Below are 18,326 nucleotides of genomic sequence, written 5' to 3'. Positions count from 1 at the left end.
ATCTCAAAGAAGTTAAGGAGGTCTGCCGTAGGTGATAGCTGGTGTCCGCACATACATCTTGGGAAGGAGGGGGAGTCGGGTAAGGAGACGATATAGAGGAGAAAGAACAAAGAGGAAGACAGAAAAGAGGATAAAATAATACAGGTAAATTACAGCTTATTTTCAGCATATACTCGATTGAGTATCGGAAGTGAGTGGTGGGTATTTATATTATATGTATGGACACAGGTGTACTATGGATATTGTAGATAAGTTCATTATTTATACAGAATATATTGAATACAACAATCACTTGTATACTAAATATATATGATGAATCATATGAATAATGAATAAGATATATATATATATATTATATATGAAAGGTATAAGCTACGAAACAGTTGCAAAGTAAAAGATTATTATATATACATGTATGTAGGGAACATAAGGGTCTCACGTCTACTATATTGGCAGTTGGTGACAACCTCACTTAACAATACACAGGAAACCCACTGCCTACCATCCAGAGCGAATTGTCTTGTCAAAACACCCAACGACGACAACACAGACCGGCCCGTTTCTCAGATTTCCGAGAAACACAAACAGTTACGGGTAATGAGCGTCAAACTACGCACCTGGGGTAGCAGTGTACAGTAAAAATGTTATATTTTGAAAAAATAAGGCACATGTATTAGATATGAAAACATAGCCAGTTAACCATACATATTACCAATAATAAAGTATATATATGCAATTTTAATACAGCTCTGAAAGACAAGTAAACTTATTTTTCCTATGTTTTTAGACATGTGAATACCATGGTAAGCAATGGAAAAATATGGCAAAATATCATGATATTTCAACCAAAATGACACAAATCTTTATACATTTTTTTTCTGAAACCTATTTGAAAGTTAATATCTTTATCCCAAAGACAGAATTAATTTTGTTTTGACATATGTTGTAAATTAAGTTTTCCGCCATCTTACCTTGATCGGAAGACACCATTTTTTGCTGTAGGCAAAACTAAATTTCCTATGTACTAAACTTTCGGAAAATCCAGAAAATTTAAAATCCGGAACCAAATTGTTTATTATAGTTTTAACAAATGTGAAGCCTGTATGTACTATTTCATAATGAATATACCAATTATAATGTACATTTATTTCCCCATTTTTTATGCATTTCATAATTCCGGAGTTATTTGCTTAAAAAAAATCACCCATGGCCAGGCAGTCTTTCTGTGGTCTGCTATCTCGGATCATGGCATGAGATTACGTGGCCGGCGTAAAATTTTAACCGTCTGAGCTATAGCGGCCCCTTGATTGAAATGGAATCGAATCATATTTGACTTTTACTACTTAACAGTTGATGTAGTTATTGATGAATTCATTGTAGGATCAAAACAACTATGAAAAGATCACTCAAAGATTTGTAGATACTTAATTTTATTAAGATAAATGTTCTATATAACAGTTCAAACATTTTGAAATATAATATCTCTTAAGATATATTAATATTAAATATACATCGTAATCATATTCTTTATTTAAAACATGGGTTATACTTAAACAATGAAATAAAAGTTATAATATATAATTACATCAGCCATAGTTTGCATTGATTGTATATTAATTAATATTTAACAAGTAATTGTCTGAAGCCATTAACATTGATCGTATATTAATTAATATTTAACAAGTAATTGTTTGAAGCCATTAACATTGATTGTATATTAATTAATATTTAACAAGTAATTGTCTGAAGCCATTAACATTGATCGTATATTAATTAATATTTAACAAGTAATTGTCTGAAGCCATTAGCATTGATTGTATATTAATTAATATTTAACAAGTAATTGTCTGAAGCCATTAACATTGATTGTATATTAATTAATATTTAACAAGTAATTGTCTGAAGCCATTAACAATTTGAGTTCATTGCGCGTCATGCCTAATACAGCGTTTTGCCACAATATATAAGTAAGAGTGGAACGTTCAGTACCCCATTGTCTTAACATATCGGTAATGTACTTTGAAATAAAAATATGTAATTTTTAATGAAACATGATCAAACCTACATTTTATTTTTGTCAGTTGTTGATAATCATTCTGAAATCAGTTTTGTTGATTTAAATTTAAATTTTGTCTACACTTAAAATACCAACAACATTTGTCTTAAGTTCCAGCTTAGCCGATCAATTTTTGTTATATATATATATATACACGTTATACTAGTGTTTGTATATAAGCGGGTACCGGCTATGTAGATATATTACATACATCATGGATACCGATTACAGACATATCGGTAATATACAAAAGCGCTATAAAAAACACAAAATTATCCCTAATTAAGTCTTCAAGTTTAACATACAAATAATGTATATCAGTAAGAAGTATCAATGAAAAACCATCAGGTTGATAGCATTTATTATTGAAGTATCTGTCGGTATCAGATGTGGATATGATCAATATTCAACATGGCGATCAGATTGTGAGAATATACTGTATGTTAATTAAATATTTCGGATAATTTTCTAGAATTGTACATGCAAATTCAATAAAATATTAACATAAATTGAAATAAAACATGCTTTTCAGGACTATTCACTGAATGTTTTAGCTATAACCATGTACCACGAATACTCATGAAATTGAATCAATAAACAAATTCAAGAAATAAGGCATTAATATCAGTGTTGTACAATATTAACTACATAACTTGAGCAGCATAAAACACTTCTCGACATAGGGGCGCTTGACGGAAGACATATTTCACTGTAGAGACTATAGCATGATAGAATGTACCATAGCATGACGTCATTTATGTATGTCGTCACAAAATTGATTGTTTGCAGCATGCGTTCCATTTTTTTTGTTGAAGGCTAAAAAGCTGCACCATCTCAGTAAACTATTCACATGCTTATTTTTGCCACGTACCCGAATTTGCCATAAATGAACATAAATTTCTCGGAATCTACCTATGATTAACGCAAAGAGGATATAGAATGTTGTAAAAGCCAAACAGAAGTTACATATTTTTGAAATATAACAATGAAAACATTGTCATCAATATCAGATTTATAGGAAATAAGATGTTGTATAGTTTGTTATGCAGTATATATGATATGATAAACGAGACGTGCACTACATTTAGGATATATCATATGAACACAAGTTGATATCTCTATGGATATTTACAAGAAACCAAATAAACAATCTGCTCCAATAACCCAAAACATTTAATCGCTCATTTTGTCACAAATGAGAAGCGTTTGAACATTTCTGATTTTCTTATTACCTGTGATATATATCATTGTCATGACGGTTGATCTTAAGCAAAGACATTTGTATAGTATGCGCGTTTAGAAGCATGGATGTGGGGGAATGTTTAGAAGCATGTCTTCCATGTTTAGAAGCATGAACAAATGCTCATTATAGGCTTTAGAACTATTAAAAAAAAAAAACTTGTTAAATTCATTTTCCAGTACAGTTTTATATGTATTTACACACATGTAGCATTGTCAAAAAAAATCACAATGTTACTTTAGTTACAGAATAAGTAAGCATACACGAACTTTTCCATAATATCTCCATATTCTCCTCTAGTTAGAAGTACAGTCCTTTTAAAGATTCATAGTACATATGAAAATATTTTGAAAAATGATAAAATTCCTACATTCTTTGCTGCATAATATCTTGCAAACATGTTTAATGTTAAACTTTTATATTTAATATCAATAATTATTGTTACTCGTCTGTCCACATATCACCGATTCTTTATCCTGAACCCATATAATACAAAATAGTCTACAACTGAACAAAAGATGATATCACTGTGGTCTAGATAGAAGTCATCTAACAGTGTCCTCACTAATACCATAATAGTTCACGAGTGGAATACCAAAATATTTCACGAGTGGAATACCAAAATATTTCACGAGTGGAATTCCATAATATTTCACGAATGGAATAGCATAATACATGTATTTCACGAGTGGAATACCAAAATATTTCACGAGTGGAATACCATAATATTTCACGAGTTGAATAACAAAATATTTCACGAGTGAAATGCCAAAATATGTATCCTCCGTGATAATTTAGAGTTTCTCTCCTGTGTAAGATTTGTTATCTTGTCCTTTGTTGACGACAAAAACGGTTCCTCCTTTCGAGTTGTACTGAATGTCGTCGTGCCTAGGATCGCTGAGAGATGCATAACGGGGTGGTATACGGTTCTCGTCCAGCGCAGGACCCCATTCTCTTACAGGTCTCAGGGCGATCCCTACCTAAAAACATAAGTACAGTCATAGGATGTCAATGCGCAACTGAGCATCATCTATTAACAAGATTGTATAACTCAGACGAATACACATACAACTCTTTAACAGAATAACAACTCTATGTTGAAACTAATTTCCTCTCCACAGTAAGGTCCTCAAAACACATGTTTCTTTTTTAAATATTTTCATCTAAGGTTATTTTTAATTCCATATTACCTTTACTGTATATTTGAAGCAATACCTAAGTTTTCTCCTACACTATAAGATATTTTGAGATTTTTGTATTATACTGCTAATATATGTCATATATTTTCGTGGGGTTAATTTCATAGCTTTCTCTAAAAAATGTTATTTTTTTGAGGACATGAATTCACGGATAAAGAATATCTGCATGCATGTACTTTGAAGATTTTAGTAATTCGTGGAAATTCGAATCCGGGCCTCAATGGTAACCACGAAATAAACGAAAATCAAACCACCTCGAAAATTAATGATTTCACAGTAGCATTAAGTATAATTGTGGGAGAAGTTCTTCGAGGAAGATTTGGGATTTCATGAGACGACTTACCCCGCCGGACCTGATGGACTGAACTATTGCGCCTCCAAGTACGAGTAGAAGGGGAGTGACCACCATGAACCAACCCAGGGCCTCAGCAAATCCAGGGTAGTTGTAGTTCCCTAAATAGGCTGGTGAGTAGTTGATAGCCATCATGATGACAATGAACTGTTGATAGAAACAAAGGCAAATATTATTATCTATTCGCTCGACATCAATAAAAAAATTTCCTTTTATAAATTCTGGCCAAATGTCGGTACTTTTCATTCACCCAAAATTTATTCGATGTCTTTTTTTTATAAATTCTGGTAAAAATGTCACCAAAAAACTGTTTCATTCAATCGGTATTGTTTTATAAAACCTTGTCGAAATTTGGGTATTTACCATTTATCAAAAAACATTTAATTTAATTTATCGTGTTTAATTATATGATCAAAGATGTAAAATGCATAATAAAAAGAGCACGAAGGAGCAAGAACACATGATGTAGTGGTAGCGGAGGTAACCTTATAGTTATAGAAAGTGTTATTTGGCTGGAAATGTCGTCATGGGTATGATATTAATCAAATGGCGCTATTAGTTCATAACTGTGAAAGTACACTGTACATTTTCAAATAATAAACTAGCATTAAGAATGCCCCATGAAAAAGAAAACTACAAAAAAATACATCTTGGTAAAATAAATATGTAGACTAAGACATTCTTTAGCAATGAATTATATTGGCATTATGGCCTCACCAACGTTAGAAAGCACACACTTAATTAAATGTCAATAGCTAATTAATTAATAAATATTACAAAATCAGAAGAAAAGACTCGCTTGATTCAAACAATTGTTGGATAAAAACAAGCGAAATGATATTGCAATATTTCATTATGTACATATGTATATTGCATTGGTATACATTATTTTTGATTGAGCAACATCAAATATAAAAGAAAGAATGCATTTCCTCAGATTTATAATTATAATTGGATGTATACTTAAAGTGAATGATTACAGATCATTTTAAGTTTTGTAAATGTGCTTTGTTGGCAATAGCAATGAGCAGAACTAATTATATTGTAATTAAGAGCTAAGCATAAAAACAAAAAGAGATAACTAAAATAATAAAACCATCTCTTTCGACATTGAATTAATTCATTGAAATTAAAATGTATATAGTAACGGGCAAGCATTCCGTCATTTTTAACGTTTGGTTTGGTTTGTTTTGTTTAACGTCCTATTAACAGCCAGGGTCATTTAAGGACGTGCCAGGTTTTTGAGGTGGAGGAAAACCACCGGCCTACATACAGTCAGTACCTGGCAACTGCCTCACGTAGGTTTCGAACTCGCAACCCAGAGGTGGAGGGCTAGTGATAAAATGTCGGAACATCTTAACCAATCGGCCACCGCGGCCCCAATGTTTACGTCCATTTTACTCACCGCTATGGCGGCCGGTGTAATGAAGCACCATGTGGCGTAGAAGTAAGACCAGACTATGATGCTCTGTTTACCTATCATCATCTCCACGTCAGCCCGGAATTTGTTGACTCCTGGAGAAATACAAAGGTATCTGCATATTTTCATATATTTGTATGGCTGATGTCGTCAATGAAGCGGAGAACGCTTACTCCCTCGTTGCGCCTGGTCTTACGCTCTTCTAAAAGGGCCTCAATATAAATATTTAGATATATTTTTGTCATATTTTGCCCTCGCTTAATCGCTTTTGAGTTGGAATTAATTTTTCCATCGATTATTTGTTGCCTTTTGTTTCTTCCAGAAACAATGCTTTTGGTTTCTTTCAGAAACAATGCTTTTTTTTTCTTCCAGAAACAATGTTTTTTTATTTTCTTTCAGAAACAATGTTTTATGTTTTCTTTCAGAAACAATGTTTTTTTGTTTTCTTTCAGAAACAATACTTTTGTTTTTTTTCCCAGAAACAATGCTTTTTGCTTTATTTCAGAAACAATGTTTTTGTTTTGTTCTAGAAAAAAAACCCGGGTAAAATAACAATAGATAAATGCATTTTTATTGAAGAAGTAAATGTTTCATTAAGATAATTGGTTAATTACTGAAAAGCAACTGGATCAGGTTTGTTCAGTATATAGTAGTCATAACATTATTAGGTCATGACTATGATTCTATATAGCTAGGGTTATATTACGTAGACTACCGCGGTATCAGAATCAAATGTATTTAAAGATAGCGGTGGAAATTATCTTTTACTCCTGTCAATTGTCACAACTGGGATACTAAAAATACGATTTATTACATTTTTACCAGTGAAATATCAAAAATTATTCATTCTATAAAAGTGATATTTTTCACTAGTGACAAATATCATATTTTTCACTAGTGACAAATATCATATTTTTCACTAGTGACAAATATCATGGTTTTTATTGATAAAAAATGTAATAAACAGAATATCCAACAGTGTCTTCAGTAATACCAAATATATTTCACTCGTGTGGCTAATATTTTGATATTTTTCACTCGTGCTGCGCACTCGTGAAAAATATCAAAATATTAGCCCCACTCGTGAAATATATTTGATATTACTGAAGACACTGTTAGATATCATCTATTTACTTAGACTTTAGAATTGTGCGTTTGAATATTTATAAAGCGTAATACAGGAATTCAATGTGTAAGGAAACCACAGCCGACTTACCGTAGATGTAACACACAGCCACGATCTCACAGAAGCAGATGATCATGAGGTTGTAGCTGCCGGAATACCAGTCTACCAAGGTGAGGATGTATATACCGCCCTGAATGATTAAACACAAGAAAGTCACTGATCACATGTTGCTATCACTAAAAACCCGGCTTTAACTAAATACTCTTTTGTTAACACATGCAGGTATACAATTATAGGTTGAGATACGCGTACTCAAAATACCGTACAGTAAACGACGAGATTTTAGCGGTAGTCTTATTTCAGCGCATTTCGCTTTAGTAGCCTTCTGCTAAATTATGGTTGGAGTTTCTGTATCTTATTTTCTGAGGCAAATTCTGTTGGCGCACCGATTTAACACTGCGTTACCTGTTTATATTTCGTTACGAACTTGACTAAGGTTTAAAGATGTTTATTTAATGTACCCCCCCCCCCCCGCCCCCTTCCATTTTTTTTTAAAGTACTGTCCTTTTAAGTTCTCCTTTACATCCGGGTACCAATTGAAAAAATGCCATGCTTTTATTCTAATAAACAATAGGGATTCTTATTTTAAAGTTACAGATGATGATATAGACCATGCCGGTCTGACTCTACAGACACTTACACGCCTAAGCTACCTTCGTAGCTTGTGGAATCCCCAGTTGAAATCCCACCACTTACACGCTTACCTTTGTAGCCTGTGGAATCCCCAGTAGAAATCACACCACTTACACGCTTACCTTTGTAGCCTGTGGAATCCCCAGTAGAAATCACACCACTTATACACATACCTTTATAGCCTGTGGAATCCCAGTAGAAATCACACCTCTTATACACATACCTTTGTAGCTTGTGGAATCCCCAGTAGAAACTATACTGACACTTACACGTTCAACTTTGTAGTCTGTGGAATCCCCAGTAGAAATCCACCCACTTACACGCCTACCTTTGTAGCCTGTGGAATCCCCAGTAGAAATCACACCAATTACACGCCTACCTTTGTAGCTTGTGGAATCCCCAGTAGAAATCCTATCATGCAGCAGAAGAAAGTGAAGAGTGTCTTCCTTTTACGAAGTTGGTTGGGGAAGACATCCGAGAATCCACTGATCACGGTCTCCATCATAGCAAACTGAGAAAACGTAGTAATATTGTATCATATACTGTATAGTTATTAAATTCCACGGCGCTAACTTTCAAGGTTAGCCCGAAAAGTCCGACCTTGTTTGCGGGTATGAAAGTAATTTTGAAATACTCCATTGCATATTTCAATGTATATTTTAATATTCGCTGAGTATTTATTCTCGCGCTACAAATAATGACGCGAATATAGCGAAATAAAATCCTTCGCTAATATTACCAAATACACAGTACTGGTTTATCTGACATCTCCATGGCAACAAGAAAATCATGTATTTTTTTCAGATGAGACAATTATACAAACTTAATTTGCAAATGTTTATAGCAAATAGAAAATCTTATTCGACAAATCAATACAACCGTGACTATACGAAATCTTGACAGCATTTTAGCCAATGATTAACAATAGTATAATATATTAAAATCTAAATGTATGTATCAAATGTATTACAATGCACAGAATCAAGGTTTTATGCAATAGTGGTTTAGTTTATTTTGTTTAACGTCCTATTGACAGCCATGGTCATTTAAGTACGTGCCATGTTTTGAAAGTGGAGGAAAGCCGTAGTACCCGGAGAAAAAACACCGGCCTAGGGTGTGTAATAGTGGACATATCGTATTGAGAATGTGGTGATAGATCAACAGACATATTTTAGACGTTGAACGTACGAATTTACCCAAAATGACATGTAAAGTTTTAATCAAAGCTCACCTGGCTATCACACCCGAGTGTAAAGATCATAAAGAAAAACAGGAAGGCGAATATTGGAGGAGATGGTAGTTTGGCAATACCCTCGGGATAGGCGATGAAGGCAAGGCCTGGTCCTGTAAAATAAAGATTACCGACGTACATCACAATATCATAAACGTTATATTATCTGCACTCATAACAAGAAAACTCGGACAACAGAATTGAATGAAAAATGGTGACATTTAAAATTTATTACATAGAAACTGGAGTTATACTCATGACTCAGAAAAGAAAAAATACAGAAAATGATAAAATTTAACATACTGGAATTGCCTTCTATAAACAATAAAAGCAATTACTACAATAATCAACTACAGTATCATCTAGCCTAAGTGGGTTTGCCAAAAATCGCCATAAAAATACGTCTGAGTAAAACATCAGAATGTCTTCCCCACCCAAGTTTATTTATCTCTCTGAAATTCTAGCGCATAATTAAAACAGCTTGACGATAAATTGTTTTGATTTACACAAAGTGCAAAAAGCGGAATCCTCATTTTATGGAAAGATGTGAAAGCGAAAAGCGAAGGAATATGATTACCATGGGAGATTGTGTACGTTAACAATACTAGGTTAGAATGTAAACTGAGTTCAGCTGGTTTCGGGGTGGTCAAAAATATTGCTCCAAGGTCTAACAATAGCTGAGGGTTAAATTGGACGGTTACTCTTCCGAACCCTCTGGGCCGTACATAATTCTAAACTAAAGTGTAGCCAGTCTTTACGAGAAAGTCACTACATACCACTGTCTGCCACATCCTCCACGGGAACATTGGTGACATGCGACATGTAGCCGAGAAGTGCGAATATAGCGAATCCACCAAACACACTGGTCGAGCAGTTCACGAAGGAAATTATCAAAGCGTCTCTGAAAATAGAAGCAGTATCATATGTAAAGTTAGCAAGCAAACACGCACGCACGCACGCATGTACAATGTATGTACCTGATATACAATTGTAAAACGATAAATCTCAATAATCCAAATATAAACTCCACATAAAATCTACAGAGGGACTGTCGGGTCTAGTTCTATGGCACTAACATCTAGACAAGGATGCACATGTACTCACTTACCATTTTTGCCCCCCCCCCCCCCATCCCCCGAAATAAATATATCAGACAATTAAGGTACTTACCTGAGAGTGTGGTTTTTGAATCTGTTATAACTTGACATGGTAAGAATGCCTCCAAAAGCGACTCCCAGAGAGTAGAAAATCTGTGTGGCGGCGTCTCCCCAGACCTGTAGGGATTGTTAACAAACATAGAATTGGGCAACATCATTAATATGGACAAGGTACGGAAACTTAAATTAATCACTTTTGTTAGCCCGGATGGAAGTGCTCGAGAGGGAACCGGAGTAACCGGGTAAACTATTTCACGTCCGATCGAGAACGCGAAACCGCTCGCAACTGTGGCACCCATATGAATCGAATAAAACTCATCATACCGCTGATTCTTGTTTCTAAGACTAATCAATGAAACAAGAACAGTAAGTCACAGTAAAAATTATATCCAATATCAATTATTACAAACATGACAGAAACTACAATATGTATCATAAACACTAACGTATAAGTTGAATTGGAAGAATACTTTATACGTCCCTTTCTATTATGTATGAACGGAAAATGACGGCGAACGTGTAACTGTATTTACCGTATAGTTATATATTGATGGCATATTTTCATACTTACCTTTGGGTCTTTGAGCCTTTCCCATTCAGGGACTATGTAGAATTTTATACCTTTCTCATACCCAGGCAGGGTAAGACCTCGAATTAGCAGGACGACCAGAACAACGTATGGAAACAGCGCCGTGAAGTACACCACCTAGCGGTAAAAAGTGGAACCATGACAAAACCAATAAGTATACTGGCTATTAACGCCATCTATCGGTAAAACGTGGAACCATGACAAAACCAGTTACTATACTGACTATTAACGCCACCTAGCGGTAAAAAGTGAAACCATGACAAAACCAGTTAACATACGGGGATACCTGGCTATTTACATGAAAAAAACCCAGCAGATGACTAATTGTGCATGTGGACAAAATGAAGAAAGCTGCTTATTAGAAACATGGATCCTACTGGTCTCTTCTTCATATTTTTTTACCCAAATGCGATGAAAAATAACCTACTGCCTTAAAGATTATTCAACTGGTCAATGCTGAAGAAGTACTTGAATTAAAATGTGAGAGATTTCATTATTAAAGCTAATTTTATTTATGATGCAGCTTGGATTAAACATAGATAAGAGGTTACTTTTTATAAAATCATGTGACAAGACTCTGTTTCGTCCGATAGTCCTGCTGGGTGAGGAGACGTTCATCCACCTGCTGCAACTCAGGCATGATGCAAACAGGCGACCAAAGTTTCCCGGGGGAATGGTTCAATATTTTGGCACCATGCTTTATGGTATTGTGATGTGAATCTGCTATTGTGAGGAATAATGTTGATTTTGGTGTATGGCCGGGACAAACCAAACCCATTAATTCGCCACTTGCTACCCCCGGATTGCTTAGATTCAAAGAGGACCGGAGTGTTACGCTTCCATCTTTAGGTGTGTCATTTCAGTGTGACAACGCTATAATGTAACTTTCCTGCGTTACGGAGTATAGAAGGAAATATATGTCTGTGAGTTTCGTAAATGGATATTAGCATGTATGAATATTCATGAGTAGTGGCAAGGTGCACGAGATTTGTGTAAAGGTAACACGTGATAAATGGGAATACAGGAGTGATAGAGTCATTCCAGCCAGAGACCCGCAAGACAGAACAACGTTAGAGAAAATGGAACAGAGACAAATAACAGCGCTGGTGGAAAACAAAGTCAAGGACTCGCAGGACGCAATGCTTAACAGACTAGGGGAGCTAATGACGGCAAAGCTAACACATTTCCAGCAGGAGATGTACGAGAGCCAAAAGGCTAAGAGTGAGGTTCAGGTGGCCAAAATTGAACTTATATCGACGGACGTATACAAATTCAACAAAAAGGGCAACGAAGCACAATTCAAAGTGAACGCTAAAATTGGACAGAAGATAAAAGAGGCAGAGGTCGCCGTGAAAGAGAACGCAAACGGGCAGGCATTGGAGAAGATAGAAGAATGTATGGCTATATTAGAACGAACACAGAAACTTATAAAATTGGCAGATAGCTCAGAGTTGGGATGGAGAACTGTGTCTGAGTATGAAACTAACTCTATAGCAGATAATTCAGACGACGAGAAGAAGAAGTGGAAAGCAGAAAGCAGAGCACAAAGAAAGTTTAAATTGGCGAGGCGTAATACAACGAGAGCGCAGCAAACGATGAACAGAAGGCCTGGGACATGTTTTGGATGCGGGAAGCCTGGACATTGGAGATTTGAATGCCAGGAGACACAAAGGAGGCCAGAAGAAAGAAATGAAATAGCTTCAATCTGAGGGAAGCAGCCGTAGCAGACATGTGTAAAGCTGGAGTAGTCACGGACAATTTAATGCGCCTGGCAAACAGCATGTCCAAACACATATTGAAATCGAGGAGTGACAGCACAGTTTCCAAGTATTTTGGACCTTTACGAAGATGGGGGCCTTTTTATAAATGCTCAAGGAGATAACTTTATACCGCCTGTGCCAGTGCCTGTGGCCTTGTATATGACAGATTTGATAGACAATCAGCAATTGATGGCATTAAGTGGGCTCACAAAGTCAGAAGGATGTGTTATCCAACGGACAATCATTATATAAACAATTTAATGGAATCATGTAAAAGACAGAACAGTGTGCCTGTGGTGAGAAAAGATATTGTGACATCAGAGCAGATTGTAAGTTTATGCGAGAAATATAAAAGTTCGAGTGATATTTTAGTCTTGAGAGATTTAAGCATGAAAGTTTTGAGTTTCAGTGCTTTTTTGAGGTTTTATGAGGTAAGCAGTTTAAGGTGCAAAGATGTTTCCTTTCATGATTTATTTTTGTCTCTGTTTCTTGTCAAGTCAAAAACTGATCAGTATCGGCAAGGGAACAATGTTTTGATATATGATATATGATATATGAAGGGAAAACAACTGGGTGTCCAATCATTATTCTTAAGAGATACATTTAAGCAGCAAATATAGATTTGGAGTCGGGGGATTTTTTTATTCAATCCAGCTTACAGGTCAAAGGGTAAGTGCGACCTTATTAAAAAAGCCTATCAGTTACACAAGGGCCAGAGAAACAATACTGTCCAGATTAAAGGAGGTCTGTGGAAATACAAATTTGGGTTTGCATTCGATGAGGGCAGGAGGTGCCTCAATGGCGGCAAGGTCTCAAAGTATTTTAAATCTATAATTTTTTTTATAATATCGCATAGTTTTTAATATAGGCATAGTTTTTTTCAGGATACCACCCTTTCTTTGTTATATTCTATCACGTCTGTCGGGCAGGCTACTTCCAAAATGAATTTTGGTGTTTGAGTTGTATTGTTCGAAAAAGGTTTGCTTTTCTCAGGAGTATATCACAGACAATTCATTCTCTGACAGTGTCTTGATATATAACGCATCCAACTATTTTCCGCAAAAAAGTGAAAACTCCGATTCGACTTCACAATGACAGGTGCCTTGGTTACCAAACACAATGTAATACTGCTGCCCTGTCGTCCTTGCAAAGAATTCTTACCTTGCCTGAAGATTTGACACCCTTCATTAGACAGAAGAAGATAAAGATCCAGCATAATAGGAGACAAAGGACGTTCTTAAGACTGACCCCGCCAATATCCTCCATACCGTCCGATTCATGGACCCGTAGTACATAGCGGCTGAAAAATACACAAGGCCGTTTTTGCAATACTCCCCGACTTGCACATCAATATTAATAAGGGTCCACAAACCCTACTTAACAAATCGCTAATTGGATTTTTTTATCCAAAAAACATTGTCAGCAATTTATATTATGAACTTCGTACAAGTAGTACGTGACCAATAATTTGATTAAACAGCATGTGTTAATATTTGAAATTTCTAAAAAAAAAAAATCTACTTTGCACATTATTTCATGCAATATTTTGTGATATTCGAATTAATACTTTTGCATAAGGGTTTAGAAAATAGAGTAATGGTAAGCCAATTTGACTTGATTTTGTAGGTTTCGTGATAAACAGGTGACAATACGTTATGTACATTTGTGACCACGTGATGTTCTTACTTCCAGTACTCAGCGCTGGGTGTCTGGAACTTGATATCACAGTCCACCGTATGTTCGGAGAGATGGGTCGAGTTCAGGTCGGTTAATGTACTGTATGTTTGGTTATACATGCCACTAATCGCCGTCAATAAATCCGTCAAGCATGACTGGTCCTTAAGACCTGAAACCAACGTTTAGACGTAATAAAAAATCAGAAAAAAAAAACAAAAAAAAACAAACAAAAACAAAACAAAAACGAAAAAAAAAAAAAAAAAAAATTAAATCAATCATCGAAACTGAAGTCGGAATCACTTGATGATGTGATGACTTGCAGCTTTGTGTTATATTCCGTTCCTTTTTCAATTTCATAAGACTCATACGGATTCTGATTTTAACGAGCCCTGAATAAAATTTTGATAGACCATTTCTCATCGTTTACGAATTCACGAATATACTCAGTATCTTTAAATAGAAAACAGTATCTAAAATATAGAATAGTATCTATAAATAAAAAACGGTGTCTATAAATAGAAAACGGTATTTACGAATAAAAACACGTACTGAACTTTATTTAAAATGTTGCGAGATAGAATGCTACTGAAGCGTTTTAGTAACTCGTAATTTCTAGTTATTCTTTCATAAGTCAATTTTTTTTAGATAATAACTCCATATTTCGATAGCTTTAATTTTTTGAGATAAAAAGGGTCCGTGGCAGCAACACGCTTCCGTATTATTGTCTATACTGGGTGGCATTTCTGAGCACGAACTTTTTTTCTTTTAAAACTGGTTTTCTCAGTAACTGAAATGTCTATCAATGGCATGCATTTTTATATTTGAGAAGAATTATCAAAGTGCAAAGTAAATTTAACTCTCGATGTTTGATCTCACCTAACATCGCTGTGACCTTGCTGGTCTCGTTCATGCCGTCCATGTCTGGGTAGGGCTCGTCTCGGCACTTTTCTGTGTTCCAGGATTTACCACATTTTTGCCATGGTAACTCGTCGTCAAGGTTGACGAATGACACTAACATGTAGTAGACGGAGTACATGATGATGACGTTGTAGTAGGTACATACCATGGCGCTGATCATGATCATGGCCCAGCCGATACCTGTAAAAGATGGCACAAAGCAAACACGTCACCTCAATTATAAGTGGATACGACACGGCCAAGAAAGAATGAGCATGAGCAATATTCGCGCTATCATATACTTTCTTGCCAAAATTGCTATTCCTTTCTCTGCTAATTTTCTCAATAATCGAAACGCAATACAAGACTTTATTGAGAAAACATACAATTTTTAAGAAAGGCATTTATTTCGAAATAAGGATGAAAAAAAAAAGCCAAAATTTCTCTGCAAATGTTTAGTGATTACAGAGAGAATCCTATTCTTGTTGGAAAACTTAACCTACATTTAAGGATTTTAATTTCTTCGTCACCAAAATATGAAAATTAGAACATTTTCAAACAAAACAAAAACATAAAAAAAAAAAAAAAAAAAAAATAGTAACAAACAAACAAACTTTGTTGTTCTGAAAGAAATCATACAAACTTTCGTCGCTATGATGGATAATGATAAAATTAGATTATTTAAGAAGAGAAATATTTCCTTAACCTGAAAATAAAAAAAAAAAAAAATAGTACACATTATTTTCGTTTTTCTTTGTACATATACTGAGGAGTAATCTCCCCTACATATTTCATTACTCTGTACTATCATTTTCCTGGTGTCCCAGACTAACATGGCTCATGATTATACAAAGCAAATACATCAACACTCACAGGGCGATAACTCTTACGAACTTTACTCAAACACAGAGCTGACGTTAGATTGGAAATCTTTTTCTCGGGAGGTAGCATTTTATGAATGTTTTATATCCCTTTACTGACGAATTTTAACGAACAACGAGCATTAAATTACACCATACAGCTGCTTTACTTGCCAGTATAGATAGTTGGATGGTATGTGGTGCCCAAGAATTCCTTCTTAGGAATATTAGGAAATTCACAATAAAAATAAATAAATAAATAAATAAATAAATAAAAAAAATAATAAAAAAAAATAGAAATGACAGGGAAATTATACTGTACATTTGTTCTCATTTTCATTCGGGTTTTTTTATCAGTTTAAAAGAACATTGAACGAGTTTATATTTTCTTAACCGGAGTCACTATTCTTAAGAATGATATGTAGGGCCAGAATCAGACTTCAGTTCAGGGACTGAATACGGAAAATATGACCTATTAAATATCATGTTTGGTATTACTTGATGTAATTGATTTCATGTAAAGTAAGTAGAGAAATATGTACCGTAGAAGATTGGGCAGAGGTTCCACACGGTGACCGGACCCTGGCTGGCGAACTGGCCCAGACTAAGTTCCAGGAAGTAGAGTGGCACTCCGGCGATCACCAACATAATAACGTATGGTATGATGAAGGCGCCTTAAACAAAGATGTAACAATATGATGTGTTTTCTAGCCATACTGCATTAAATGAGATGTATTCAATTCAAAACAATCAACGTAATTTTGTATATCTTAGCATTATATAACTTCAGTCGACTTACAGAGAGAACTCTTATATCATATAAAGGATTTATGAGAAATAGCCCACAAGTGTTGGGGGTTGCACTAGCGACCATTCGCTCCCAAGGCAAACATCCAACTATTAGGGAAATCCCCGATATACTCTCAACTTTAACACTACTCCCTCCTTCACAAAGTGTTTGCTCCCGAAGTCAACCATAACCTAGGTTCTAAAGCTCGTTAGAAAACCTATCAGTCTCCTATATCTTTCACTTTGAGTGATCAGCGGCACCAAGTCTACCCTGTCCACAATTAGACTATAACTAGCGACATTTCGCTATTTAAGCAAACATCCTACAAGGCGAAAGGGAAATTCATCCCACATTGAGCTAGTAAGGTGACCTAATTTCTCTAATTTAACAACATAATTGATATAATCGAAAACATTTTTTTAACATTACCCAGTCATTGTGCTTAGTTGTAATGTGATAACGTACACAAATCAACGGTTTAGAGGTGTGATTATGTATTGTATACACACACCCTCGGTTAAGAGGTGTGATTATGTATTGTATACACACACCCTCGGTTAAGAGGTGTGATTATGTATTGTATACACACACCCTCGGTTAAGAGGTGTGATTATGTATTGTATACACACACCCTCGGTTAAGAGGTGTGATTATGTAAGTATACACACACCCTCGGTTAAGAGGTGTGATTATGTATTGTATACACACACCCTCGGTTAAGAGGTGTGATTATGTAAGTATACACACACCCTCGGTTAAGAGGTGTGATTATGTAAGTATACACACACCCTCGGTTAAGAGGTGTGGTTATGTAAGTATACACACACCCTCGGTTAAGAGGTGTGATTATGTAAGTATACACACACCCTCGGTTAAGAGGTGTGGTTATGTAAGTATACACACACCCTCGGTTAAGAGGTGTGCTTACGTTGTTTACTCGCCCCTTCATTTAAGAGGTGTGATTACGTCATGTATACTCACCCCCTCGGTTAAGAGGTGTGATTATGTAAGTATACACACACCCTCGGTTAAGAGGTGTGCTTACGTTGTTTACTCGCCCCTTCGTTTAAGAGGTGTGATTATTTAATGTATACACACACCCTCGGTTAAGAGGTGTGATTATGTAAGTATACACACACCCTCGGTTAAGAGTTGTGCTTACGTTGTTTACTCGCCCCTTCATTTAAGAGGTGTGATTATGTAATGTATACACACACCCTCGGTTAACAGGTGTGATTACGTCATGCATACTCACCCCTCGGTTAAGAGGTGTGATTAT

The 18,326-nt window shown here is 35.4% G+C and overlaps 1 protein-coding gene across 1 annotated transcript in view; it reads right to left on the bottom strand.

Annotated features, from left to right (window-relative positions):
* Positions 1–1,426: 1,426 nt before the first annotated feature.
* LOC117341264 (sodium-dependent proline transporter-like) overlaps positions 1,427–18,326 on the bottom strand; it is a 32,444-nt gene continuing 15,544 nt past the window's right edge. The window contains exons 3-15 of the mRNA XM_033903114.1: positions 16,800–16,931; positions 15,377–15,598; positions 14,510–14,669; positions 13,985–14,123; positions 11,046–11,180; positions 10,488–10,591; positions 10,094–10,218; positions 9,318–9,430; positions 8,466–8,597; positions 7,484–7,583; positions 6,253–6,362; positions 4,839–4,994; positions 1,427–4,276 (exon numbers count right to left, since the gene is read on the bottom strand). Coding sequence (XP_033759005.1) covers positions 4,091–4,276; positions 4,839–4,994; positions 6,253–6,362; positions 7,484–7,583; positions 8,466–8,597; positions 9,318–9,430; positions 10,094–10,218; positions 10,488–10,591; positions 11,046–11,180; positions 13,985–14,123; positions 14,510–14,669; positions 15,377–15,598; positions 16,800–16,931 — 1,814 coding nt within the window. The 3' untranslated portion in view covers positions 1,427–4,090. The remainder of the gene's footprint in view (positions 4,277–4,838; positions 4,995–6,252; positions 6,363–7,483; positions 7,584–8,465; positions 8,598–9,317; positions 9,431–10,093; positions 10,219–10,487; positions 10,592–11,045; positions 11,181–13,984; positions 14,124–14,509; positions 14,670–15,376; positions 15,599–16,799; positions 16,932–18,326) is intronic.

The sequence above is a fragment of the Pecten maximus genome, chromosome 13 (assembly GCF_902652985.1).
Source record: "Pecten maximus chromosome 13, xPecMax1.1, whole genome shotgun sequence".
NCBI classification, from domain to species: domain Eukaryota; kingdom Metazoa; phylum Mollusca; class Bivalvia; order Pectinida; family Pectinidae; genus Pecten; species Pecten maximus.
The sequence above is the reverse complement of the archived record's forward strand: the minus strand, read 5'-3'. Positions and strand labels throughout refer to the sequence as shown.